Raw genomic sequence first — 26817 nt, 5'->3', positions numbered from 1 at the left:
ACAGGATGGTGTGTGCTAGACCCAACAGTGTCAGGGAAGGATTTGATGCTCTCGGACTCTGAGGGCGGAGCTTGCAACAAACGTAGAACGGCTAAGGATGGGCGTGTTGTAGGGCTCGGCAGAGCTACAGGAACATACCACTGTTCACCGTCCAGCCCTAGAGATGAAAATAGAGCAGTCGAGAATGAAATGATGACATCAGTCCAGGGTTTTAAAGGAGCACATTATTTATTTTACAATGTAAACTCTTTCCAAAGATCCAGTTACAAGGCATGGTCATGCAGCGGTCACAATACAAATGACAGTATTTTCAGTGAAACAAGAGAACAGTAAGGGCTGAACATCATCAAAGATCGCAATGTTACACAAGGTGTCAACGGTCAACAAGTGATGAACATGACGGAATAAGAACAAACGATAGACATGATGGAGTAAGAACAAACGATAGACATGATGGAGTAAGAACAAACTATAGACATGACGGAATAAGAACAAACAATAGACATGATGGAATAAGAACAAATGATAGACATGATGGAATAAGAACAAATGATAGACATGATGGAGTAAGAACAAACAATAGACATGATGGAATAAGAACAAATGATAGACATGATGGAGTAAGAACAAATGATAGACATGATGGAATAAGAACAAATGATAGACATGATGGAGTAAGAACAAACAATAGACATGATGGAATAAGAACAAATGATAGACATGATGGAATAAGAACAAATGATAGACATGATGAAATAAGAACAAACTATAGACATGATGGAATAAGAACAAACAATAGACATGACGGAATAAGAACAAACGATAGACATGATGGAGTAAGAACAAACAATAGACATGATGGAGTAAGAACAAACGATAGACATGATGGAATAAGAACAAACAATAGACATGATGGAATAAGAACAAATGATAGACATGATGGAATAAGAACAAATGATAGACATGATGGAGTAAGAACAAATGATAGACATGATGGAGTAAGAACAAATGATAGCCATGATGGAATAAGAACCAACAATAGACATGATGGAATAAGAACAAACAATAGACATGATGGAATAAGAACAAACTATAGACATGATGGAATAAGAACAAATGATAGCCATGATGGAATAAGAACAAATGATAGACATGACGTAATAAGAACAAACTATAGACATGCTGAAATAAGAACAAATTATAGACATGATGGAATAAGAACAAACAATAGACATGATGGAATAAGAACAAATGATAGCCATGATGGAATAAGAACAAACAATAGACATGCTGAAATAAGAACAAACTATAGACATGATGGAATAAGAACAAATGATAGACATGACGTAATAAGAACAAACAATAGACATGATGGAATAAGAACAAACGATAGACATGATGGAGTAAGAACAAACGATAGACATGATGGAGTAAGAACAAACGATAGACATGATGGAGTAAGAACAAACAATAGACATGATGGAATAAGAACAAATGATAGCCATGATGGAATAAGAACAAACAATAGACATGCTGAAATAAGAACAAACTATAGACATGATGGAATAAGAACAAACAATAGACATGATGGAATAAGAACAAACGATAGTCATGATGGAATAAGAACAAATGATAGACATGATGGAATAAGAACAAATGATAGACATGACGTAATAAGAACAAACAATAGACATGATGGAATAAGAACAAACGATAGACATGATGGAGTAAGAACAAACGATAGACATGATGGAGTAAGAACAAACGATAGACATGATGGAGTAAGAACAAACGATAGACATGATGGAGTAAGAAGAAATGATAGACATGATGGAAAAAGAACAAAGGATAGCCATGACGGAATAAGAACAAACAATAGACATGATGGAATAAGAACAAATGATAGACATGATGGAGTAAGATCACAGAGGAAGAAGTACACACAGCAGTTTGGCAGACACCACCAGAAGACCAGACTATCTGAGAAGCAGAAAGCCACCCAAGAGAGCAGACTCGAAGGGACAGCGATGGAGGAAACACTGGCATGTTCATGCCGAAGGGAGACAAAGTGAGATATCCTGAAAGGAGTGCAACCAAGACCGGATTCTTTCCATGGACAAGAAACATCAATGAACGTAAACCCGAGTTGGATAGAAAAGTGCAGGCGTGCCCGCAAGTGGAAGACTGTAGTTTTTAACTCAAGGTCCATGAGCAGGGTAGTCTAGAACCAGACAACATAGAAGACGACAAGGCATTCCAGGATAATGTGTATACACTATCAGACACAGCACGGCTTCAACTCAGGTGGATAATTCCTAGAAAAGGCTCTTCTTCAGGTGAGAGGGTCAGACGAAGAGTGTCATTTTAGGGGAGTTGAGGCTAAATCTACCCATGGTAGGGGTTTATATCGGGTCGTGGCTCGACCAGGCAGTCTCAGCATTTTCCACAAGGGTTGCGAAGGAAAGCCCCACTCAGCTGCTGGAGGGCGCCTTTAGGGTACTGCAGGCCCAGACGAGACATCCTGCACCTTACGAGCCTTCGCAGACCTCCAGTCGAAGGCTGAAATCCTTGGGAAGGATGTCTCAGAGAGCTCTCCGCACACCTCAGTGCAGGAACCGCCACACTAGGAACTCAAAGCGCACGGAGAGAGACTGCTCCTTCACTTGCACCTTTAGGAGGAGGGTTTAGAGGACTATAGAAACGCCCCAGCCTAACCTGATGTAACATGAAGACAAAATGATTCTGTGGTTCGTGAAAGTGCTGCACAGTGACCTCAGCTTAAGGCCTAGAACCCGGGAGCACAACCATTCCGTTGTGTAGTGTCGAACACTCCTCTTAGTTCCTTCTCCGCTTCCCCAGTGTGAGTAGGAGAGTCTAGAGAGGACAATTCATACATTTTGAACAACTTTATTGAAAAAGCCCGCAGCGCAGCACTCTAAGAGACTGAAGCAACTTCAGAGCATGGCGGCCGGAAGGTGGCAGCGGTAGGAGTCACTCAGGATGCTAAAGCATGTTCAAGAGGTGACTTGGGGCATCAGAGCCACTACACTTCATCCAGGGCGGCTACAATCACTTAAGTGCTGGGAGTTCAAGGGAGGGGAGTCGGTGCTCAGCGCTTCACACCCTCCTCCCTGGGGGAAGCCAGGCCTTCAGCTGTTGGCTCCTGGTCCAACATCTTTGCCGTTCATCCAAGTTTCCACACCCTCTACCTCTGAAAGCCACGCCTTGTCGCGCCTCAAAAGGGGATTATCTGTATGGGCAGATCTTGGCCTGCTGAGAGTCGTGGATGGCTCCAGCGACAGTGGCAAGACAAAATGCCATCCGGAGAATTGCCAATAAGATGACTTCTGACTTGTCCGGCTCCACTCCTATCGCTATTCAGAAGTGACTAAGTGAAATTCCCTGGACTTCCCCATTAGACAGTCCACTCTGTCAAGAGTGGGCATTGGCAGATTTACATGAGTCTTTGGACTAGGCGTTTTGTAGCTACATGCCTTTAAAAAAATATTTTTAGCCATTCATTGCCTGCCTTGAGTTTAAAGGTGAGAGGGGCACAATTCACAGGTATAGGTAAAAAGGCTCTGTTGGATGAAGTGGTGACCCTCCTTAAAGGATGCTTGAACAGGCTCTGACATCCTTCTGCCAGAGATAGCTCTAAAACACACAAAATGAAGCAAAACATATTAAGCCTATTTATAAGTTATGCAGACATTTGGGCTAAAGATGAGGGCACAGAATATAACATCAGTTTCTCCATTTGCCCAGTGCAACTATTTCACAAAATAAACTTAACCTAAAAGGCTCACCCTCGCTTGACCTAAAACTTCCAGCCTTTGGTCCCAACTCGAGAGAGGGTTAAAGAAGGCACTTCTAGAGTACAGGCCACTGGCTCCAGCGACCTCAACATCGATCTTCAAACTGACGACACCCGGAATTAAGATAAAACAGAAAGGTGATGGGTGGAATGCTTGCGCAAGTCTCAGACACCGGCTATTGCTTGGGCCGTGCTCTGGTCTATCGCTAGAGTCGAGGCAGTGAACAAGAACACCAGTCTCTAGCACGACAGGACGCCGCGGGCTGAGACCAGCGACCAACTTCACCCAGCTTCAAAATGGCGGCTCAATAAGAGCGAAGGCCAGCGGTGCCAAACCCGTCCGCCTTTAAAAAGTCGCTACACGCCTAGATCCGAGGCCAGTATGCGTCGAATCCCAAACATCCTTAAAAGTTAAGATAGCAGACGGCAATAAGAGGTAAGAACTGGGAATCGGGTGTAACCCCGGGTTTGTAGAGGTAGCACAGGAATATTGAAGGGGCTAGTAATGCACAATAGATCAGGTGCACCTAGTGTGAGACATCAACCATCCAACCAGGGTCCCACTTTATGTGGACGTGACCTACACCTAGTGTCCACTGGGCACTAAAAGCAAAGAGAAGCACACACATCAGTCAGAGGGGCTCGCATTGAGCCAGGGTTGAGAAACGCGAGTCCCAGGTTCAGAGTGGCCAAGCTGGCTATGGGCTAGGAGGCTGCTGTCAGCGCAGGGTGGGCTGCCTTGACCTAAACATGAGACTCCGTGGCCCTTCTCTTGTTGCGGCTTCCTGCAGCTGGTTTGAACATTTCTGCTTTGGCGGATGTTGGTTTCCAGTCCAAGCCAGACAAGTTCATCTCATAACAGCATTGAAAAAGTAATTTGTAATTTAGCCCCAGATATCTAAATTGCTTAAATGCAAAAGTTTTTGTACTTTTTTTGTTGCCCAATCATTCACTGACCAACAATCACATTTAGCACGAACATAAAATGTAACGATGAAACATAAAAAGACAATTGGACAATTATTCCCTCAAAAAACATATACTCCAATTTGATGTGGGGGACATTGACGCTGCACATCTTTTGTATCGAATAACACAAAACCTTCACAAGTTGAGTTACTCTAGATGCGTATCCAGCAGGTTGTAGTGGAGTGTACTGAAGAGATAGCGCCCAGGTGTCTGAGCGCATGGCAAGGCTTTAGTCTTTCGAAGGCACCTTAGGGTAAACACAGGATGCTGGGCTTCTGATACTTAAGGTAGAATACTACCGGAGGATGCACGGCCCATTTAGGCAATCTCGATCCCATCCAAGTAGACAGACACTTTCGAAAGGCATACTTCGAAGGATTCCAGTGGCCAGATTGGGCAAGTGGTAGGACAACATTAAGTGCAAGTAGAAAGGACACTGGGAGGGCCACATGTCAGCTTTCTGTGTGGTACATGCCCAACAGATCACAGAGCAACATCACGCTTACAGCAATGATCCTTAGAATGGACACATGTTCATGAAAAAACAAGAGTGTGGGAGGTTAGTGAGGAGAGATGCATAATTCAATAAGTCAACTTGGCAGAAAGGCTCTGGCTTTGGACTCCCCATCCAACAGGAAACAAAGGCACCAGGTGCAAAAACAAGTTGTCGTGGGGGTCCCACGGTCACTCCTATTGCTTATCAGATCAGTATTTTCTGGACCCACGGGCACTGTATAAAAGAGAGTGAAACTGTGATAACAAAGTCAACAACTCTAACTTGTAACCATGGAAGACGTGTACTCAAATGTGAGTGTAGAAACCCAGCTCTAAACCACCGGTGAGCTTAGAACCACAGGTCAATAACCATGAAAAGGGCTTCGATTGGGTCAAATAGAAGAGACGGCAGCCCCACCCCTCAGACCACCTAAACATCTTCCACATCTACAGGTAAAAACATGCTTACAGATCACTGGACCGCGGCATGGAAAGGTTTGTTCAACCAGCAGTGAAGGTAACATAGGCCTGTGATGACCTTCCGCGTCCCAAGATCCTTCCTGGAATGAAAGAATTACAGTTTGATGTCAGTATGAAAGGCTAGGAGTCTGAGAGTTTGGACCCGGGTAGGCCTCAACTATCCTCTTTGTCCACCCACAAATGGAGGGCTGATCCAGCCTTTTTCAAAGGTTCAGTTCAGTGGTCGGAGAGGCAGTAAAGTCTCGGAGGCAATTCTTGCGCAATAGAATTGGCACAGAAGCGGATCCATGGATTTCTGGGATGAAGGCAGGATTTAGAGCGTGCAATCCTTAGAGGTCCTTGTAGATGAGCTGACTCATGGAGAAAGGCTCTGCAATCATTAACCGTTGCATCTTTTGATCGTCGCTGATCGTCTTTCTAGTGTTATGGAACTCCTGACGAACAACATGTTCTCGTTATTAATCTAGGTGTAACACGACCGAGACATGCTGTTACAGGGCAGAGCCTCGATGCTCCCCGGTCTGTGTCAAGGACCGGCTTAGGTCCACACCTCAGTGGGAATCATTCCTTCCTTGCTGTTGAAGGCGGGCAGCAAGTATTCTTCGCAAAGAAACTGCAGAGGGAACTCCACCAGGTGTCCTCGAATCCGCAGCAGATGCTCGCGAGCCATTTCTGGTCTCACGGTGGCCAGGTTTGAGACAGCGCCGTATTCCTTCAGAGCCCGGAGGGTCTGCATTGCATTGCTTGGAAGACATCGGAAAACCTGAACAAGAGAAAAGACATTGTTTGGGTCAGGATTTACTTCTGAAAGTAAACACAAATTTCAAATTGGGTGGTCGATCATTTGCCATATCTGTGCCGATGACATTGGAACAGAATACCCACAAAAATGCCTCAGAGAATGAATAGGATTCTCCGATAGGCCCCAGCAAACAAAACACCAACAATAACTCAATCTATTGAGAAGGGAAGTGTCTATTTCTCAAAGGAGTTTCATTCCTTCACAAATACTTCTTTGGGTAAGTGTCCCACCAGGATCTGTATTACACAGAGTGCCCAGGGGGAGCAACAGGCCTGTGCGTCTGTTTTGTGCACCCCGGGGCACCTTGGTATTATAGAAGGGGCTGCAGACATTTGTGAGGCTCCTCCTGTAATACCGACAGCGCTGGCGCAAATGCAGCCAGTGCCATCATTAGAGGCCGTTCCTTTATTTTCATGGGCTGTGGTTCTATGCAAATGAGGAAATAACTTTGCCTCGCCACCCGCGCCTTATTATGGATGTGGGCGCAGAGGAAAACATGCCTTTAGGAGACACACTGAAAGTGCACCACAAAAAGGTGGATGACTTTCAGTGCGCCTCCTAAAGGCAGCCCTCTTGAGGGTAGACAGGCAGGGGGTCTCATGGACACCCCAGACATACCCTTCCAGGCGGGTGCAGTAACTTACTGCACCCGCCGCAAGGGGATCGCTCGCCCCTCTTTAAAGTGCTGGCGGGTTGCCGCCTGCACAGTAAAACCCAGAGTGGCTTTGAAGCAGCTGCTCTGTATTTCCTTTGAATGCCCTGCCTTGGGGCAGCACATGTTTGCGGCTGTCCCGGGGGCAGTGCATTCATGGAAATGAGGTGTACTTTCCCTTTCTGTGCACGACGCACCTATTCAAAGGTGCAGGTAAAGTGCACGGTATATGTAATATGCCCCCAGGTGGTTTAACAGTTTGACCTTCTGCAAAAAACAGATGCAGGGCCCCCCTACTGCACCGTCTGTCACTGAGCTCACCACTAACTTGATTTAGTCTTAGTTCATTTCTTAAAAGCGTCTCTGTGTTAGCAGTCGTGTGATCTTTTGATTTTATAAAGTTCCCAGGCCAGGATTTTAAGGCGCCGTTTTAATGATTTAAAAAACATGAGTGTTTTTATGTATTTGCCTTTATGATCATATTTAATGTTTGAATAAAGCTACTTGATTGCAGGACCTCCTGCAATTGAGGATCAAAACCCAACCCAACATTTTAGAAAACTGTGAGCAACAAAAGAAGAACCTCTGACACTTCTTACAAGTCTGTGGCTCCCAATCCTGACACAGACCCTGATCAATAATCAGAACAAATTGATACCGAGTTGAACTTATGTTAGGCAGTTATCAATGAACCCTGCATCAATCCCATTGCATGATCTCAAATTGTTGGGACCAAAATAGTGCGATCACTCATAATATTCAATCCTAACCGTAGCCTCACCCAACAGATCCTATAATGCTGTTCGTCGTTAATTAGATTGAATCACAATTTTGCTCCCTGCTGCACGTCAAGCCAGACGACCCGTGGTGGGTCTACTGGTGTGGCTCATACGTACCTGGTCGTACACCGTGGCATTTGTTTGGGCAGTTTCATTCCAGACCTGGTGGAAGAAGGCATCGGAGACCGGGTCCATCACGTCTATGCTCGGGTCTGCATTTGCGCCCAGTAGTGTCCTTTGGGGGAACAAACAAGATAAAATGAGTAAAACAAGAAAACATGAGTAAAAAAAAAACCTTGATGCTCACAAGATAATTTGCTGCAGCAACAAATGATGGACAGAATGCTGAATAAATCACACATTCTCCCCAATCAAGAGATCTGGATTGAATCCATCATCATTCTTTAGCTCACTTCGCCACCTGAGGCCGAACCAGCCATGTGCAAATCAGTCTTGACCCTGCTCATCATGGGAACAATCCAGCCCAAACTGCCAAGCCAGGTCCTCCCTTGACCTGGAAACAAGCTTCCTGGGACCGGTTTCGGGCTAACAGCCCTCATCAGCCAGGCTAGCTTGCATCCAGTGGCACAGTGAGCAAGGGACCCACGTCCTGGCATGCTTATTCCACTTAGAGCGAAAAGTGCTGGGATGCTTGTTTCTGGTCGAGGGAGGACCTGGCTTGGCAGTTCGGGCTGGACTGTTCCCATGAGACACAGGGTCAAGACTGATTAGCATATGGCTGGGTCTAAACTGAGATGCTGTGGCATGCACAAAAACAATGGATTTAACCCAGATGTGTGACTGGGGGTGAATGTTTGATATGTTCAGCATTCCGTCCATCATTTCTTCTTTTTGCATTTGTCTCCCTGAGTACCCAAGGGTATGCCCATACGTGGGTCCTGTGCTCACTAAGCCACCAGATGCAATCTATCCTGGCTGATGAGGGGTTGATACTCTGAAACCGGTCCCAGGATGCTTATTTCTAGTCCAGAGAGGACCTGGCCCGGCAGTTTGGGCTGGACTGTTCCCACGAGGTACAGGGTCAGACTGATTTGCATATGGCTGGGTCTGAAATGGAATGGTGTGGCATGCACAAGAACGACAGATTTAACCCAGAGTTGTGACTGGGGGTGAATGTTTTATTTGTTCAGCATTCCGTCCGTCATCTCTTCTTTTCACACATAAGGGAATATGACAGTTCGCAGCACTCGGTCTTTGTAGGTGAAATGTTTGGCAAAATAAAAAATATTTGCATCATAATTTTCCACGGAAAAGTAGGCCTTGGAATATTTTTTGATGAAATATTCGAGACCGGGGCATGAAGATACCTAATCTGTTACAGTGGTGCAAAAACCCGAATAATAGGAATACAGCACTAGACAGATTTTCCTCCAAAAGCTGTTTTTGGAATACACTAGACATTACCAATCATGTTTTTTTCCCCTCCATAACCACCAGTAAATACTTTGGAGTTTATTATTTCCTAAACATATCTTCTCCTCACCCATTTAGACTAATCTGTTCTAATCATATTTTATGTTCACCACGTCTTGTCAATCACTCCTTTCTACTAGATTCCTTTAAAGTTTAGAGACCATTCACTAAACGTGCATGTAAATTAAATGATGCCTGATTTCTCATTACCCGGTCTATAAACCCTGATGACCGGATGTAATGTGGCAAATCATTGATGATCTAAAAGCATTCGATTGACTTCAAGTGTTTTTTTAAACTCTTTGTGAAGCAAAAACGTCTTCTCCGCACCAATGAAAACATTTGCATTCAAGCAAAACCCTACAGATCTTACCCAGCAATTCCCCTTAATTCTTCCTACTAAAGCAACCCATTCTCAGCTAAAATGAGGCTCCATTTGTAGCCAATTTGTTTCAAGATCCTCCTCAAGGGGTCATGTTCCGATGGTCATCTGTCATTCACAAAGTCTTCCAAAGCAATGTGTCTGCCTCTTCATATTTAGGGCCTGATTTGGAGTTCGGCGGACGGGTTATTCCATCACAAACATGATGGATTTCGCATCTGTCATATTATAAGTGCATTATATCCAGCAGCACTTATAATATGGCGGAAAGGGATATGCGTCACGTTCATGATGGAGTAACTTGTCCGCCCAGCGCTAAATCAGGCCCTTGGACTTTGCTTTTCCACTAAGAACTATTCAAAACTGCTGATTTATCTAGTTTTTTATCTTAAAACTTTTTTATGTAACACTTTTCAGGGCAATAGAAAGATGAAAGCACACAACTCAGACCCAGAAGTCCTTGCTCTGCCACACGTCTGACTCCTCCAGTAAGGAAAATGCTACTTACCAGAATGCATCTGTTCTTGGCATGTAGAGCTGCAGAGCACTACACTATGCATTAGATTGCCACCTGATGTTGGGCTCGGATGATTGCATGTTGTTGTCGTCTTGGAAGCAGTCTTTTGTAGTCACGAGATAGGTGACTCCTCCCTTGGACGATACTGCGCATGGGCATCGGCTCCATCCTTAGATTGTTTTTCGCCACGATGGGAAATGATGGAGTTAGTAGAAGTAAAGAAAAAGATGTCCATGCGTGTGCATCTAAGTAAGATAAAACTGGAACAGATACAAGTCCCGGGGAGGCGGGAGGGAGTGTAGTGATCTGCGGCTCTACATGCCAAGAACAGATGCCTACTGGTAAGTAGAAGTTTCCGTTCGAGGCATATGAGCTGCAGATACTACATTATGCATCGATTGTGCAGCAGTGTCTCCCCTAGAGGTGGTCACCAGTATCTGTTGCAGTTGTTTGAAAAAGAGTTTTAAGGACAGCTTGGCCTACTGCAGCTTGCTGCTTGGCTTGCACATCAACACAGTAGTGTTTAGTGAAGGTGTGTGTTGTAGACCATGTTGCTGCTTTGCATATGTCTTCTAAGGGGATGTTCCATAAGAAAGCCATAGAAGCTCCTAGCTTGCGTGTGGAGTGCGCTCTAGGAAGAACTGTTAATGTACGTTTTGCTTTTTGATAGCAGATTTGAATGCATTTTACAATCCACCTTGCAATTCCACCCTTAGAGATGGGGTTGCCTTTATGAGGTGGAGAGAAAGATACAAGTAATTGTTTTGTTTTTCGAAAAGATTTAGTCCTATCTATATAGTAGAGAAGAGCTCTTTTAACATCTAGTGTGTGTAGAGCTCTTTCTGCTACAGAGTCAGGGTTTTGGAAAAACACTGGTAACTCAACAGATTGGTTTAAATGAAAAGGAGTAATGCCTTTTGGAGGGAATTTTGGATTAGTTCTTAAAACCACTTTGTTACGATGTAGTTGTAAAAAAGGTTCTTGTATAGTGAAAGCTTGTATCTCACTTACTCTTCTAAGAGTGGTGATAGCAATAAGGAAAGCTGTTTTCCATGTGAGGAATTGCAGTTCACATTTGTGTAGAGGTTCAAAAGGGGGTCCCATGAGCCTTGTAAGAACCACGTTGAGGTTTCACACTGGAGAAGGTGGTAACCTGGGTGGAATGATTCTTTTTAATCCTTCCATGAATGCTTTGATTGCAGGTACTCTAAAAAGAGACAGATGTTGTCTATTTTGTAAATATGCCACAATTGCTGCCAGATGCAGGCGTATGGATGAATATGCCAAATTACATCTTTGTAAACGTAAAAGGTAGCAAATGATATTTTGGATAGAAGCATCCAGGGGATCAATGATTATTATTGCAGTAAATGGCAAATCTCTATCATTTAGCAGCATAACAAGCTCTGGTAGTAGGTCTCCTGGCCTCTTTAATGATGTTCATACAGTCTGGAGGTAGGTTAAGATAATCAAACTCTAAGACTTCAGGAGCCAGATCGCCAAATTCAGTTGATTTTGGTCTGGATGTCGGATGTCTCCATGGTTCTGCGTTAGCAGGGATGGAGTCAGACGTAGCTTTTGGTGTGGAACTAGAGTGAGTTCTAGCAGTGTGGTGAACCACGGTTGGCGTGCCCATGTGGGAGCTACCAGGATTAATTTTAGAGACTGTTGCCTGAGCTTGCGTACTACTAATGGTATTAGTGGTATGAGCGGAAAAGCGTACGCAAATCTGCCTGACCAGTTCATCCATATCGCATTGCCCTTGGACAGCGGATGTGGAAACCTGGCGGCGAAGGTTGGGAATTTTGCGTTTTGGTGTGTGGCGAACAGATCTATGTCTGGATGACCCCACTCGTGAAAGAATGGTTGAAAACCTGCGGATGTAGTTCCCATTCGTGAATTTGTTGTGTCTGCCGACTCAACAGATCTGCTATCTTATTGTGAACTCCTGGAAGGTGCTCCGCTAACAGATATATGTTTTGTGGAATGGCCCATCTCCAAATGCTCTGTGCGAGTTGGGACAGTTGTAGAGAGTGTGTCCCCCCCTTTTTTTTGTATAGAGTACATGGCTGTCATGTTGTCCGTCAGGATCAAGACAGCTTTGTTCTGTACTTGTACTTGGAATGTTTTGAGTGCTAAGAAAATTGCTAGCAGCTGGTTGATATGGAACAGTTCCATTGTCCTTGAGTCGTATGATGTAGGAGATGGGCTCCCCATCCCGTGAGGGATGCGTCTGCTGTCAGCACTAGTTGTGGAGCAGGCTCGAGGAACGGCCGCCCCTTTGTCAAGTTTTTGGTGTTCCACACACTACAGAGAGCGATGTGTGCGGCTGTCTACCAACACCAGGTCTGTTAGTTGCCCTTGTGCCTGGTTCCATTGCTGTGCTTGACATTCTTGTAACGGGCGCATCTGCAGTCTTGCATATGGTACTATGAAGATGCAAGATGTCATCATGCCTATTAGTCTCATGAACATTGTGGCTTGCAGAGATTGTTGCTGTTGAAAGATTGTGACTAAGGCTTGAATGCTCTGTATCCTTGCTGGACTGGGACAGGGGCGTAACACAGGCCCACGCAGCCCCCGCGGTGCGGGGGGGCCTCTAGCTCCAAGGGGCCCCCTCGGCACTGCAGTGTGGCTGGAGAGCTCCTGATTGAGCCCGGAGGGGGCCCCCTGTAAGTACCGTGCAGGGAGGCCCCCTCACTTATCGTTACGCCAGTGGACTGGGATACACTAGAGCCGTAGATGTATTTATTGTAGCCCCTAGATACTGATGTATGTGAGCAGGCTGGAGGTGCAACTTGGTGTAGTTTATTGTAAACCCTAAGTCGTGCAATGTTTGAATTGTCTGATGTGTGTGTTGGTCACACTGATTGAATGACTTGGCCTTTATGAGCCAGTCGTCTAGATAAGGGAAGACATGTATTTGTTGTCTCCTGAGATGTGCTGCTACTACTGCTAGTCACTTTGTGAATACTCGTGGTGCCGTTGTCACTCCGAATGGAAGGACTTTGAACTGATAATGTTGTCCTTCCAGTACAAACCTTAGATACTTTCTGTGAGCAGGATGTATAGGAATGTGGAAATAGGCGTCCTTTAGGTCTAGTGTCGTAAGGAAATCGCCTTGTTGCAGCAGTGGGAGCACTTGTTGTAAAGTGATCATATGAAAATTATCTGATTGTATGTAATGATTGAGGGGCCTGAGGTCGAGAATTGGTCTTAGTGTCCCGTCCTTCTTGGGAATTAGAAAATACAGCGAGTAAACCCCTGTACTTGTAAAGGAACTAATTGTATTGCGCCCTTTTGTAGAAGTGACAGAACTTCTTGTTTGAGCAGAGTAAGGTGTTCTGTAGACATTGGACGCTGCCTGGGTGGTATGTGTGGAGGGGTTGCTGTAACTTCCAGGCAGTAGCCATACTGGATAATCTGTCTTACCCACTTGTCTGTTGTGATGGAGTTCCAGACAGGCAGGAATTGTGTTAATCTGCCCCCCACAGGAGTGGAATGCTGTTGGGGGAGCAGAGGGAAGTCACTGTTTTGTGGCAGAAGAGGTTCGATTACTGTTGTTACCCCGACCTCTTCCCTTGTTGTTATTCCCTCTATATCCTCCTCTAAAATATCCCTTGTTAGAGGATGTTTGTGTACTGGATTTGAAGGATGTTGTGTTGTCTGCACCGGTTTGTTTGGAGCCCCCTCTATAGAAGGAGCGACAAAAGGAACTTTCAGTTTGTGTGGACTGTAAAGCTCCCATAGATTTGGCAGTGTCTGTATCCTTCTTCATTTTCTCAAGTGTTGTGTCTACTTCTGGTCCATACAATTGGTTTTGATTAAATGGTTGATTTAAAATGGTAGTTTGGACTTCTTGTTTAAATCCTGAAAAGCGTATCCTCGCATGCCTTCTAAGTATTACACTAGTATTTACAGCTCTAGATGCAGTATCTGCAACGTCTAGTGCGCACTTGATTGAGGCATTGGAAATTAGTTTGCCTTCTTGTATAAGATCATTTGCCTGTGCCTTATATTGGTCAGGTAGATGGGCGAGCAGTTTCTCTAACTGATCATTGTGAGCCCTATCATATCGGGAAAGGAGGGCTTGTGTATTAGCTATGCGCCATATGTTGGTAGCTTGCGCGGCTATTCTTTTACCTGAGGCATCTATGACCTTGGATTCTTTATCAGGTGGAGGTGCCTCACCTGAAGTTTGTGAGTTTGCTCTCTTCCGAGCATTGGAGAAGTCTAGTGAATCTAATGGTAGTTGTCCTTTAATGAAGGTTAGATCTGCAGGTGCAGGCCTATATTTTTTCTCAATCCTAGGGTTTAAAATCCTAGTACGTACAGGGTCTTTAAAAAATTCTGGAGCATGTTTGATGACCCCTTTAATCATAGGAAGAATTTGAACAGATCTCTGTGATTGGTCAAATGTGTCTAATAGGAAATCTTCCTCTGCCTCGTCAGAATGCATAGTGACCCCATGGTAAATGGCAGCTCTGTTCAATAGGTGCCCAAATCCAATGTTATCTTCTGGGGGAGAAGGTTTTGATGGGTATGACTGTGGGTCAGGAATTTCTGGTATAGCCTGTGGGTTTGGGTACTCCCAGACTGTGTCATGTGTAGGGTATGGGAAAGGTTCATCTGTGTCCATCCCTCCTCCTAAACTATACTCATCATCATGTTGTGGTGAGTGTGGAGCTAAAAGAGGAGAATGTGAAGGAGAAATCTGAGGGGATTTGTTAAGAGGAGCAGGAGATGAAGGAGAAGGAAGTATAGGTGAAGAAGGGTGCATAGGAGATGTAGCAGAGTCCTTCTTCTTGGCAGGAACCACAGGAGTGGATGTCTCATCTGCCTTCCTCTTTTTATGTGGTGTGGTGGACACCTGACCTGCCTTTGGGTCGATGTAGATCTTTTTTTGCATAGGATCTGGCTGGAAAAGTTTGTCTGCTTGAAAAACCTTTGTCGGCGCCGATTTCTTCGGTACCGGGTGAGGTTGCTGTTTGTCTTTAGCCTTAGGAGTTGTTACAGTGCCCTTTGGCGTAGTTTTCGACACCGAGGGTGTTGTTTTCGGTGTGGTAGGCTGTTTCGAGACTTTGGACGCGTTGGAATCCGGCCTTGCCGGTTTCGGCGTCGAAGACGATGTCTTCGGAGTGGAAGCTGGTCTCGTCTGCTTCGAGGCGTCGGACGCTGGCTTTGTACCCTTGTCTTTAGAAGTCGACGGTTTCGGTGCCGAGACTTCTTTCGGTTTCGGTGCCGAGGGAGCTGGTGGGATCAGCACATGCGGCTTGCTTGGTACCGAGGTACCGGAAGGCTTATTTAGTTTCTTCGGAACCAGGCTCGACGGCGGGGCTGTCGAAGTGGTCTTTCGGTCGCGACTGAGCCCCGGAGGCGGAATGTTGACCTTTGCCTTCGATTTGGGTGCTGTGTATAGTGCAGGGGCAGTAGTACTCACGCGCGGACCCGATGGTATGGAGTCATCTGAGTCGTCTGCCTCCGACACGATCTGGAGATCATCTGAATCTTCTTCGGGAACGAGCGGAACCTCCTCGTCGAAGATATCCACCGGTTCCGGAGCTGATTTCTGCATGTCGTGTCGACGGGCCCTCCGATCTCTGATGGTTTTCTTGGATCGAAAGGACGCGCAGGCTGTACAGCTGGATTTGTCGTGTTCTTGCTACAAGCACAGGTTGCAGAGCTCGTGGTGGTCACTGCGTGGAAACTTTGCTCCACACCCGGGGCATTTCTTGAATGGCGTCCTTTCCATGAGGTGTAGGCCTCACGGCGTGGATCGGCCCACGCCGACGACCGGAATCGAGCTGATGAAATCGAAACGATGTTAGTCGGTATCGAAGTTAGTTTGAAGAGTTGTGGGAAGTTTTTTGTGCTTTGAAGTGCTTGAAAAGTCGATTTCTAGCCGGATCGGAAAACTTTCATCTGAACCCAGTGGCGGAAAAAAACAATCTAAGGATGGAGCCGATGCCCATGCGCACTATCGTCCAAAGGAGGAGTCACCTATCTCGTGACTACAAAAGACTTCTTCCAAGACGACAACAACATGCAATCATCCGAGCCCAACACCAGGTGGCGATCTAATGCATAGTGTAGTATCTGCAGCTCATATGCCTTCAACACATGGTTTCTCTGTGATCTGCTGAACTGGAGGACACATGAGATCCAATCTCACTGCTTTTAGACCCTTCGTTCTCATTACCAAAGACCTGTACCTGAAGCAGTCGAGTCGCAAGCTGCGAGCGAATTTCCCAGCCTTGTACGGCTCCCCGTCCATAACCGAGGGCACGGTTTCAGTGTCCTCCACGATGACTGCCAACTCGCTGTCCCGCTTGCCCAGCATGCTGCGGTCATTGATGTTTGCAGACCCTGTGAGAGAAGGGCAGGTCAAAATTGACATTTTGTAAATTATGAAAACAAACCTCAGCCCAAGCAGGTTATGGTATTTTTCTGACCAGGCTTCTGGGTCACGACTGCCATGGAACTGCAAGGTGCGGACACACGAAACACGGGGCTTTGACCCTAAATATGCTGATCACTGATCTTATATTGTGTGACATCACCTTCCTTAAGTTATTGATAAGAATGTGATCTCCAGAAGTGCAGTGAGTGCGATGAGACCGAAAGCCGCACATGATCAGAAACCACAGCAAATTCCCTGAATCTGAATGGAGTTAATAAGTCCCATGAAGGATTGTGTAGCAAAGACGGGTGGGGGTGAGGGAGAATGAAGAGCGTGTCCCATAAGGAAGTATAGGGACTCATCTAATGAGGCAGCGTAGAGGTTGGAAGCCCAAGACGGAGTGAGCGGACGGTCTGTTTCAATTCCTAATCCCCGTTCACTGACCTGGTCTGAACTTGGTCCCTGGAGGTTTGCTCCACATACAGGCCAGGGAATCACTGCCATGTTGCTCTCTCATTATGATTTGAGAAAATCTTGAAATTTGTGGGGATTAGCCTCTGGGAGTGAACAGGCATTGAGGAGCAAATGGGCTGCCCTGATGTTGAAAGTTGGGCTAAAACCGTCAACATTATCGGCGCCCTCTTGCTCTCCTTAAACCTTTTGTGCGCGTAAAACAGCTGCCATTTTGGGCACCATGGCTTCCCTACTCTCACCGAGAGCCAGCGCGCCTCTCTCTCCCTCCTAGCTTCGCTGGCAACCCCCTGCTTGCACCTGCCTTGAGTCATAAACCCCTCTTCGGCGCTGCTCTGCCCCAGGCCCTCATCCTGTTCCCAGCGCGACACCTCCCTGCTTCCCTCTCATGATCTCCGGCCCTTTGATGCAAACCCCTTTTCCCTGTGTGCCCGTTTGTCTTCCCCGTTCCCAGGCCGGCACCCAGCTCTGCCGATACCAATCCCTTGCCCCTCCCCGTACAATAGAAAGCTTCCCTCCTCAAAGGACCCCCGAGATGATCAAAGCCCCCCCATCACACGAGATCCGATCGAACCCCACACACTCCGTGAATCGGCGGAATATCCAGCTGCGCGATGATCATCACCTGTTGTGAACGGGGCGGGGACTTCCACTGTAACCTTGCGTGGGAACGGGCTGGGAAGGGGGGGATTCTGAGGATGTCTTTCCGTACTTCAAAGTATCGACGAGAATGTGTTACATGCAATAAACAGATAAACGTGTGTATAAGAGGCCAGGCCTCAGGGATGCAGTTAGAGCACCTCAGAACGATACCTTCTGTCCGTTTCGTTGTGTTCTCCTCCGGAGAGAATAAAAACCTTGTTTCCTGCCTTCCAGTCTCCAGCGCCTGCCTCTTCAATAGTTTAACTTCTTTGTGGGTTCAAGAGGCGACACCGCCGGGCAATACTTAAGGATCTTATATTCTGGTTGGTAGTGCCCCCCAATTATTTTCTACAATTGGCGTCCCAAGCGTGGGGCCCATCAGCGACCCATGGATCCAGTGGGAGAGGTCCTGACGACAAAGTGAACGACTGCAACGATCGGGAACGCGTCTGTCCGATAGACCCTCGTCTGACAGCCGATCATCCGAACTTCACTGGTTCCGAACAGACCTCTCTCGAGTGATCTACGGTCCTGACTGGGAACCATCAGGAGTGCCGCGAGGATAACGAAGAAGAGAGGACGATCGGGCGCTGGATTCGGAAGACAGGAAACTGTCCATGCGGTCCGGGTAAGGTCGTGTAACCACGACAAGTCGCGAAATATTTGCTTGATTGCTTGTTTGTTTAAAAATACTAGTATTGCTCTTTTTATTTATTTGGAGATTCACTGTCTGCAAACGGAGAAACAACGGGCTCTCTCTTTGCAAGCAGTGGAGGATAGGTAGGGCAGCAGCCGTGCTTATTTTTTCTCCCCCACTCAATAATCACTTGAAACTGAACTGTTGTTCGCAAAACTATTGTTTCCTGGAGATTCCCTGTCTGCAAACAGGGAAGAGACCACCCTTTTTGCAGATAGTGAAAAGGGTAGGTAACGCAAATTTTTGCGGACCTACTCATTCTCCCCATTGTTATTTATTGGTCTTTTGTTATTTTGATCCATGAGGTATTCACTGCCTGCAAACAACGTAGAATAGAAATATTCTGTCCAGTCTTTGCACCTAGTGATAAGATAGGCAGTGCTGACTTTTTAGTCCCTCGTTACGAGCCGTCATGTCTGTCTTCTCCCCACTGATTAGTAGCCTGTTTAGCCCGGACCGCTTATTAGAGATGGACCATCCAGCCCCACTGGAAGGCACCCCTAATAAGGACATGTTCATGAAGCATGGATTGACCGCTATAGCCTACAGTAAACTATGGCATAAATATACAAAAAAGGGTCAAGAAAGTCAATGGCCCCTGATAGGATCCTTCGATGATGATAAAATAAAAACGCTAGAAACTGCCCTGGGTAAAAACAAAACAACACCTACTATGCTTGACAGCTTTGGCATGTGGCGAAAAGAAACTGAACAACGTAAAAAGAAAACTGAGAGTAGGTTGGAAAAAGAGCTGCGAAAAGCAGCCCACCTAGCTGCTCAGAAACTAGAAAAAGAGATAAAGGAAAGAGAGAAAGCTAAACAGAAACTAGAAATGGAAACGCCAAGCCAGTGTCCGGTTAGAACCCCCTCCATGCTCTACCCTGATTTACCCTCGAAACGACAAGCCAATGAGGACCTGCTGTTAGGTCCTCCTATCATCTACATGCCCCCTCCATATGCCCCTTCTCAACCCGTGGCGCAGCACGCGCCACCCCCAGGTACAAACGAAGGTACCGCCACAGCGTCGGCCCCAATGGCCTCTGTGCCAGCCGAACCCCTTGTATTAAAACCCGCATCCACAACAACGATAGACGACCATGAGACTCGAGGGGCTGGCCCTGCAAGAACAAACAGACTAGACAAAGATGAGCGAGCGGGGATCGACAAAATAGCAAGGACACTGGTAGAAAGGAAGGATGATGAAGAGTACATCACAGATATGTTCAGCTCGTATACAGGGAGTCACAGACGACATTTTACCGTACGACTGTGTTATCATGTCTTGAATGCATACGAGGACCGATATCGAGACAAAGGTCCCGAGAGCCTAAGGACTCTGTACCGGAAGGTCGATATCGGGGATGAGGGCGAGTGTGATGTGTCGGACCTCCTTACGCGTACGCTTGAGGTTTTCCGCCACCTCACTGAACGAAAGCCGGGAGCTAAATCCGCAGCCCCCGTAGTGACCGAACCACCAACCGAGCAATCTAACCCCATGATGCCGATACGTGAGGCTGCCCCTTACTGGGTTCCTCCTCGGGGTATAGGGACTCACGATGATGCAAACAACCAAGATGCGAAGGGAAGGGTAGTGTACAACTGGGTCTACCAGCCATGGGACCGGCAAGAGATACTGACATTCCGGAAGTCTCTACCCGACCTACGTAAAAACCCCACTGCCTTCTATACTGAATTGGGTACAGCCCTGGGTTCAACGATCATGACCCTGGCTGACATCGACTTGTTCTTCGGGTTATGTCTACCAGCTGATGTGTGGAAGCAAATCCGGAAAGTCGACCACCTTGAGCTGTTTGGACATACCTGGTCACAACTCGATGACCTGGACAAACAACGGGGACCAGGACAAAAGCCGTTGAAATCCATTCTAGACCTCCCAGATAAAATCGTAGAGAAATTAAAAACCCTAATCCCAGAAAAGAAAGTGGACTGGTCGATAGTAACAGCCTGTCGCCAAAAACCCCAGGAGGATGTATCGGAATACTTCTCCCGGTTCGAAACGGTGTTCTCCGATTACAGCGGCCAGGACATGACCACTGCAACCGGACACCATCTGTTTGTCCAGAATTATGTTAAGGGCCTATCATCGGAAATCTCCCAGAAACTACAGGCCAGCGAGAGTAGTTGGGCAGCCTCCAAACCTACAGCGATTCTCCAAATGGCCCAATATTATGAGCATCAGAAAAATGAAAACGATAGGGCGACAGAGAAAAAGAAGAAGGACTTAAAAGAGAGGGTGATGATTGCCAAACTGCAAGGGGTGACTATAGGACGAGACCAATACCGGGGAAACTACCAGACAAACGTCCCTAAGACTACATTCCCCCAGGACCGCACTCTGACTTCCTACAGTGGACGCACAGACCTTAGAGAAGACCAGTGCGCTTTCTGCAAAGGGACTGGCCATTGGAAATCCCAGTGCCCAGTTCTTCTGGAAATGATCAGAAACAGAGACCCCAGAGATGTAGCAAACGGACCGAGACCTAAGGGACAACAACGAGGGCCCCCAAATGACGCGACTAATGACAGATCAAGCAGACCAAATACGTTCGACCGACCCAGGCAGAACCAATATCAACAATCTGACTATGACGACACTCACACCTTCGCATAGGACAGCCAAGGGCGAGGGAGGGATCCAGTCAAGCTCTATGTTGACCAGCAGGGCCCTTATGTCACTGCTAAGGTCCTGGGTACCAAGTCTCCATTTCTGGTAGACACTGGCGCAACACGTAGTGCGTTATCTAAACGACTGATTCCAAGGGCACCCTTGTCTGGCTCACTCATAACATCGACAGGTTTCGATGGAACGCCCTCCACCAACCCTTTGTCTGCCCCGATTCTCTTTGACGTAGAAAACAACACCACCGACACCACGTTCTTGCTTTCCTCCAATAGCCCTGACGCCATTATGGGACTTGACTTACTGAAACACTTCCGAGCGACGATTAGGTGTTCTCAAGATGGAGTTCGAGTGTTTCTTTACGACAACCCCGTTCTGCTTAGACATTGTTCCCCCCGACACATGTTTTCCATCACCGACGTTGACGCGTCCCTGCTTGACACTCTACCTCCGTATCTGTGGGCCAAAGCGGATTCGGACGTAGGGCGTATGTTAATTGACCCAGTGCACATTACTGTCCGACCAGACGCAACACTCCCAAAACTCCCACAATATCGGATATCGCCAGAGGGCGAGAAGGCATTGGTAATGATTATCCAGTCACTGATAGACGCAGGTGTGGTAGAGGAAGTGGTTAGCAACGTTTGCAACAGCCCTATCTTGCCCATTATCAAGAAGCAGGGAGAGGGAGATGAGAAAGCATACCGTTTCATCATCGACCTCCGAGAGATCAACAAAGTGGTGGTACCCCAGTACCCTGTGGTCTCAGACATCACCACCATCCTGACCTTGATTCCATCCACTGCCACCACCTTTTCCGTCATCGACCTCAAGAACGCATTCTTCTCCATCCCCATCCACCCAGACAGCCGATATCTCTTCGGCTTTACCCTAAAAGCCCGCTCATATAGGTTTTGCCGAGCGCCTCAAGGCTACACGGAAAGCCCTAGCATCTACAGCCAGGCCCTCAAAAGACAACTAGACCAAGTCCAGTTACCCGACGGGGTGGTGTTGGTACAATATGTCGATGACATCCTTTTGGCAGCCGACACCACCCCTCTAGCGGTTACCGCCACCATTCAACTCTTGCACTTCCTTGCGGAAAATGGCCACAAGGTCTCCAAGAAGAAGTTGCAGTTCTGCCTACCCCAGGTCACTTACCTAGGCCACCTTTTGTCCAAAGATGGAAGAAAACTCACCCCTGATCGAATCCAAACCATTCTAGATACCCCTGTCCCTAAAACCCAGAAGCAAGTTCGCTCCCTATTAGGCCTCACCTCCTTCTGCCGACAATGGTTACCAAACTTCAGCCTCGTTGTAAAACCACTGCTTTCTCTGCTAAACAAAGACGTCCCTTTCCCACTCCCTTGGACTCCTGAGTGTCAAACTTCCTTCACAGAACTGCGAGATGCCCTTTGCTCAGCCCCTGTCCTGGGTACCCCTGATTACAGAAAGCCCTTCTCCCTTTACACTCACGAAAGGGAGGGGTGCGCTTTATCTGTCCTGACCCAGGCCATCGGCCCTAAGCAACGACCGTGCGCTTACTTCTCTGCCACTCTTGACCCTGTCGCCAGAGCCTTGCCTGCCTGCCTTCGAGCTGTAGCTGCTGCTGCAGTCTCTATCCGACAGAGTGAGGGGATTGTACTCTCGAATTCCCTCACGGTACTGGTACCCCATGCAGTCGACACCCTCCTGAACCAAACCAAGACACAACATCTGACGAGTGCACGACTGACTGGATACGAACTGACCTTGCTTGCCCCCCATATCACCCTGAAAAGATGCACCACACTGAACCCAGCAACTCTGTTACCCTTGCCAGAGAACGATCCCAATGTGCACCCCGTACATGACTGCGTGACTCTTACGGACGAACAGACCAGGAGTAGGGTCGATCTCAGAGACACAGCTTTCCCTGACCCCGACGGGGAGTTGTGGGTGGACGGTTCTTGCATCAAACTCTCCGATGGTACCACTTCCGCTGCCTATGCAGTCACCACGGCTCGAACTGTAGTAGAAACAGCCCGCATCACCCAGCGATCTGCCCAGGCAGCGGAACTGATTGCTTTGACGCGAGCCTGCATCCTGGCAACAGGAACCACAGCGAACATTTACACTGACAGCCAGTATGCCTTCGGGGTGGTTCACCATTTTGGGCTCCTCTGGAGGGAGAGAGGATACTTGACCTCACACGGCACACCCATTTTGCACGGGGATTTAGTCTCCGCCTTAATCGAAGCTGTCCTCCTCCCCAACAAACTTGCCGTTATCAAATGCCAGGCACACAAGAAAGTGACAGACATTATTGGACAGGGAAATGCACTAGCCGACATCACCGCCCGAACGACAGCTGAAAACAGAACGACAACACATATGTACGTGACCAGGTCACAAGCAGAAAACTGGACTGACGCCAAGGACACAATTAGAGACATACAAACGACTAGCACACAACACGAATTGACTGAATGGACACGGGTGGGATTGAAAGACGATGAAGGCTGCTGGCGGACAAAAGACACGAACAAATGGTTGCTACCTGATTCGTACTTGATTCCCATATTAACCATGGCACACTCCCCTGCCCACATAGGATCAGCCCCCATGATCGAACTTGTCTCCAGGGTTTGGCACAATGACAAGATCCCAGAGTCCGCCAAACGCCTGGTCCAACAATGCTTAATATGCCTGCAACACAACCCCGGGAAAGGAACTGTAGTACCCCGGGGGGGATTTGGGGTCCCAAACCACCCATTTGAAGTCCTGCAGATGGACTACATCCAGCTAGACAGATGCCAAGGCCTGAAATATGTACTCGTCGTGGTGTGCGCATTTAGCAAGTGGGTGGAAGCATATCCAACCCGTGACAACACCGCTATGGCCACTGCAAAGGTTCTGTTAAAGGAGTTTTTCCCCCGTTATGGCCTCTGTCGTGTTTTATGGAGTGATAATGGCCCCCACTTTGTAGCCCAAGTTATCCAGCTCATCTTAAATGGGCTGGGTATCAAACAGAAATTCCACGCAGTCTTCCACCCTCAATCTGCTGGGCTTGTCGAACGACACAATGCCACACTAAAGCTTAAACTGGCCAAAATAGTGGCTACGACGGGCCTGAAATGGCCAGACGCCCTCCCATTGGCATTGCTATCGATGCGCTCTACCCCCACCCGACATCACTTAACCCCTTATGAAGTTGTTTTCGGTCGACCCATGAGCGTCTGGTCTGCCCCGAAACCAACTTCCATTCATGACGTTCCGGATGTCCTAATGTCTGATTATCTGTACAAATTGACTGAAACTTTGTCTGTCCTTCATCAGCAGGTGCAGCAGGCCATCCCCGATGCTTCCAGGGGTCCGGGTCACGCCATCCAGCCGGGGGACTTCGTGCTGATCCGAAATTTTCAGCGATCAAAGAGTTTGGAACCCCGGTGGACGGGCCCCTGGCAAGTGCTGATCACCACTCGGACCGCACTTCGAGTGGAGGGGAAGAAACACTGGCTGCACGCTCACCACTGCAAAAAGGTCTCTCCAACCCTGGCCACGACAGACACCGTCAACACCCAAGAAGAGCTCCTGAACCAGGACCGACCATCGTTGAACTGCTACCCTGATACTGAGACACTTGAACTTTCAAAACATCCTGACCCCACTGTGCCGTCTCGAGAAGGGTATTTCCTGCGTCGAAAGGAGGGAGCTTCGGCTAAGTAGGCCACGGACTAGGTTAAGGGATCTCAGAACGGTGACCCAAACTACCAAGGGTTACCTGGAGAGAAGCTAAAACTAAGTCTGTGGTCCTGCCCACTACCGAGCACCTTGAAGACGAAGATGATGGAAGCGCCAGATAAGAAGATGATGGAAGCGCCAAATAAGAAGCCGACGGAGACAGCAGGAAATACCCACTACAGAAATCCGAGAATAGACAGACTCCATAGCTCAAAGACAATTGCACTCTTCATCGTAATCCTCCTCTGTTTTCTCCTCATGACTACGCTCTGGATTATGGAAGAACATGCACCTGCTCACGAAACATTCCTAACCACTGCTCAGCCTACCACCATGAAGGAACATTATCTAATTTCGCTCTCTCCTCAACTAAGAGAGAGACGAAAGGAGTTTTGGAACAACTCTTTCGTGCAGCTACTTCACCAGCACAATCTTGCCACCAATACCACCAACTGCTGGATCTGTGGGTTGCTACCCCATGCCACTGGACATTCAATACCATTCATCCCTTCACCCTTCTCTGTCCACGGCTCCTGCCTTGCTTGGCTGATCCTCCTGCAAGAAAGCTATACGGGCAATGCCACCTCCAGCAGAACTGCAGCACATCCTTCTCACGGGGCCGGGCGAAACAAGACAAAGACACACTTCTGCCCGCTGACCCCCAGCGACTCGAACCAAATGGACATTCCGGCTAAAGAACGAATCGAAATGCAGGTGTTCAACAATCCAACCAGACCCACCTTCTCCTATCTGCGGAAACGAACGGCTGCCACTCTGACTGTGGCCCTGACGGTCATCAACGTCACAGGCCACATGTGTGTAGAAGGACTTGGGACACAGCTGGTGGGTCGCAGCGCTTGCCGTTTTACCAGAACTTTGGACTCCACGAATCCACCTTCCTTTGTGTCATCCCCAAACATGTATTTCATCTGCGGCACGAAGGCCTACACCTGGCTCCCCAAAGGCTGGGGGGGCACTTGCTACATCTCCTTCGTCCTTCCTCCGACTTATGTAGCCCCAGCGAATCACCACCGGCTAAAACGAGCCAAAGACATTGAACAAGCCGACTCAACAGGGGCGCAGTTCCTTGATGCTATGAAAGGACTCGTCCCCCTCTGGGGCCCGATGGCAAACAGCCGTGCCATCCGACATTTGACTCAGGCAGTCGAGACAACCATGAACATCACAGCGGGCATCTTTGCCAACAACACTGCCGAGCTCCAAGCGGTCCGTTTGGTGGCTCTGCAGAACCGCCTCGTTCTAGATGTGGTTCTGGCGGACCGTGGAGGAGCATGCCGCATTATTGGGTCCAGCTGTTGTACATACATACCGGACAACTCACCCTCAGTGTACAAAGCCATCGAACATCTTCACAGACTCTCTTCGGAAGTTCACCAAGAGCAAGAAGAATGGTCGCTTGGTGGTTGGTTCTGGGACACCGTCAAAAGCTGGGGCTGGAGACTGCTCACCATTATCCTGATTCCCGTAGTTGTAATATGTGGCCTATGCTTAGGAATTCAATGTTTGCCACCTATGTGCTCTTTATGTGCGAGTTGTATTTTTCCCAAAACTGTGGACATTGGAAGCGAACATATGAGAGCATTGTATGATACCGAAGTAAGGAATTTGATGAAAATTGACATTGAGTAAAGCAAGGTGGCTAGATATGTTGAAAAGGGGGGACTGTTGAAAGTTGGGCTAAAACCGTCAACATTATCGGCGCCCTCTTGCTCTCCTTAAACCTTTTGTGCGCGTAAAACAGCCGCCATTTTGGGCACCATGGCTTCCCTACTCTCACCGAGAGCCAGCGCGCCTCTCTCTCCCTCCTAGCTTCGCTGGCAACCCCCTGCTTGCACCTGCCTTGAGTCATAAACCCCTCTCCGGCGCTGCTCTGCCCCAGGCCCTCATCCTGTTCCCAG

The 26817-nt window shown here is 47.6% G+C and overlaps 1 protein-coding gene across 1 annotated transcript in view; it reads right to left on the bottom strand.

The window, feature by feature from the left end:
• Positions 1–209: 209 nt before the first annotated feature.
• The window catches only part of PLD2 (phospholipase D2), a 372737-nt gene continuing 346129 nt past the window's right edge, over positions 210–26817 (bottom strand). The window contains exons 24-28 of the mRNA XM_078670622.1: positions 16537–16690; positions 8109–8226; positions 1551–6521; positions 1092–1306; positions 210–766 (exon numbers count right to left, since the gene is read on the bottom strand). Coding sequence (XP_078526748.1) covers positions 6297–6521; positions 8109–8226; positions 16537–16690 — 497 coding nt within the window. The 3' untranslated portion in view covers positions 210–766; positions 1092–1306; positions 1551–6296. The remainder of the gene's footprint in view (positions 767–1091; positions 1307–1550; positions 6522–8108; positions 8227–16536; positions 16691–26817) is intronic.

Source organism: Lissotriton helveticus, chromosome 12 (genome assembly GCF_964261635.1).
Source record: "Lissotriton helveticus chromosome 12, aLisHel1.1, whole genome shotgun sequence".
Taxonomy (NCBI): Eukaryota; Metazoa; Chordata; class Amphibia; order Caudata; family Salamandridae; genus Lissotriton; species Lissotriton helveticus.
This window is presented reverse-complemented; position numbering and strand designations above follow the sequence as displayed.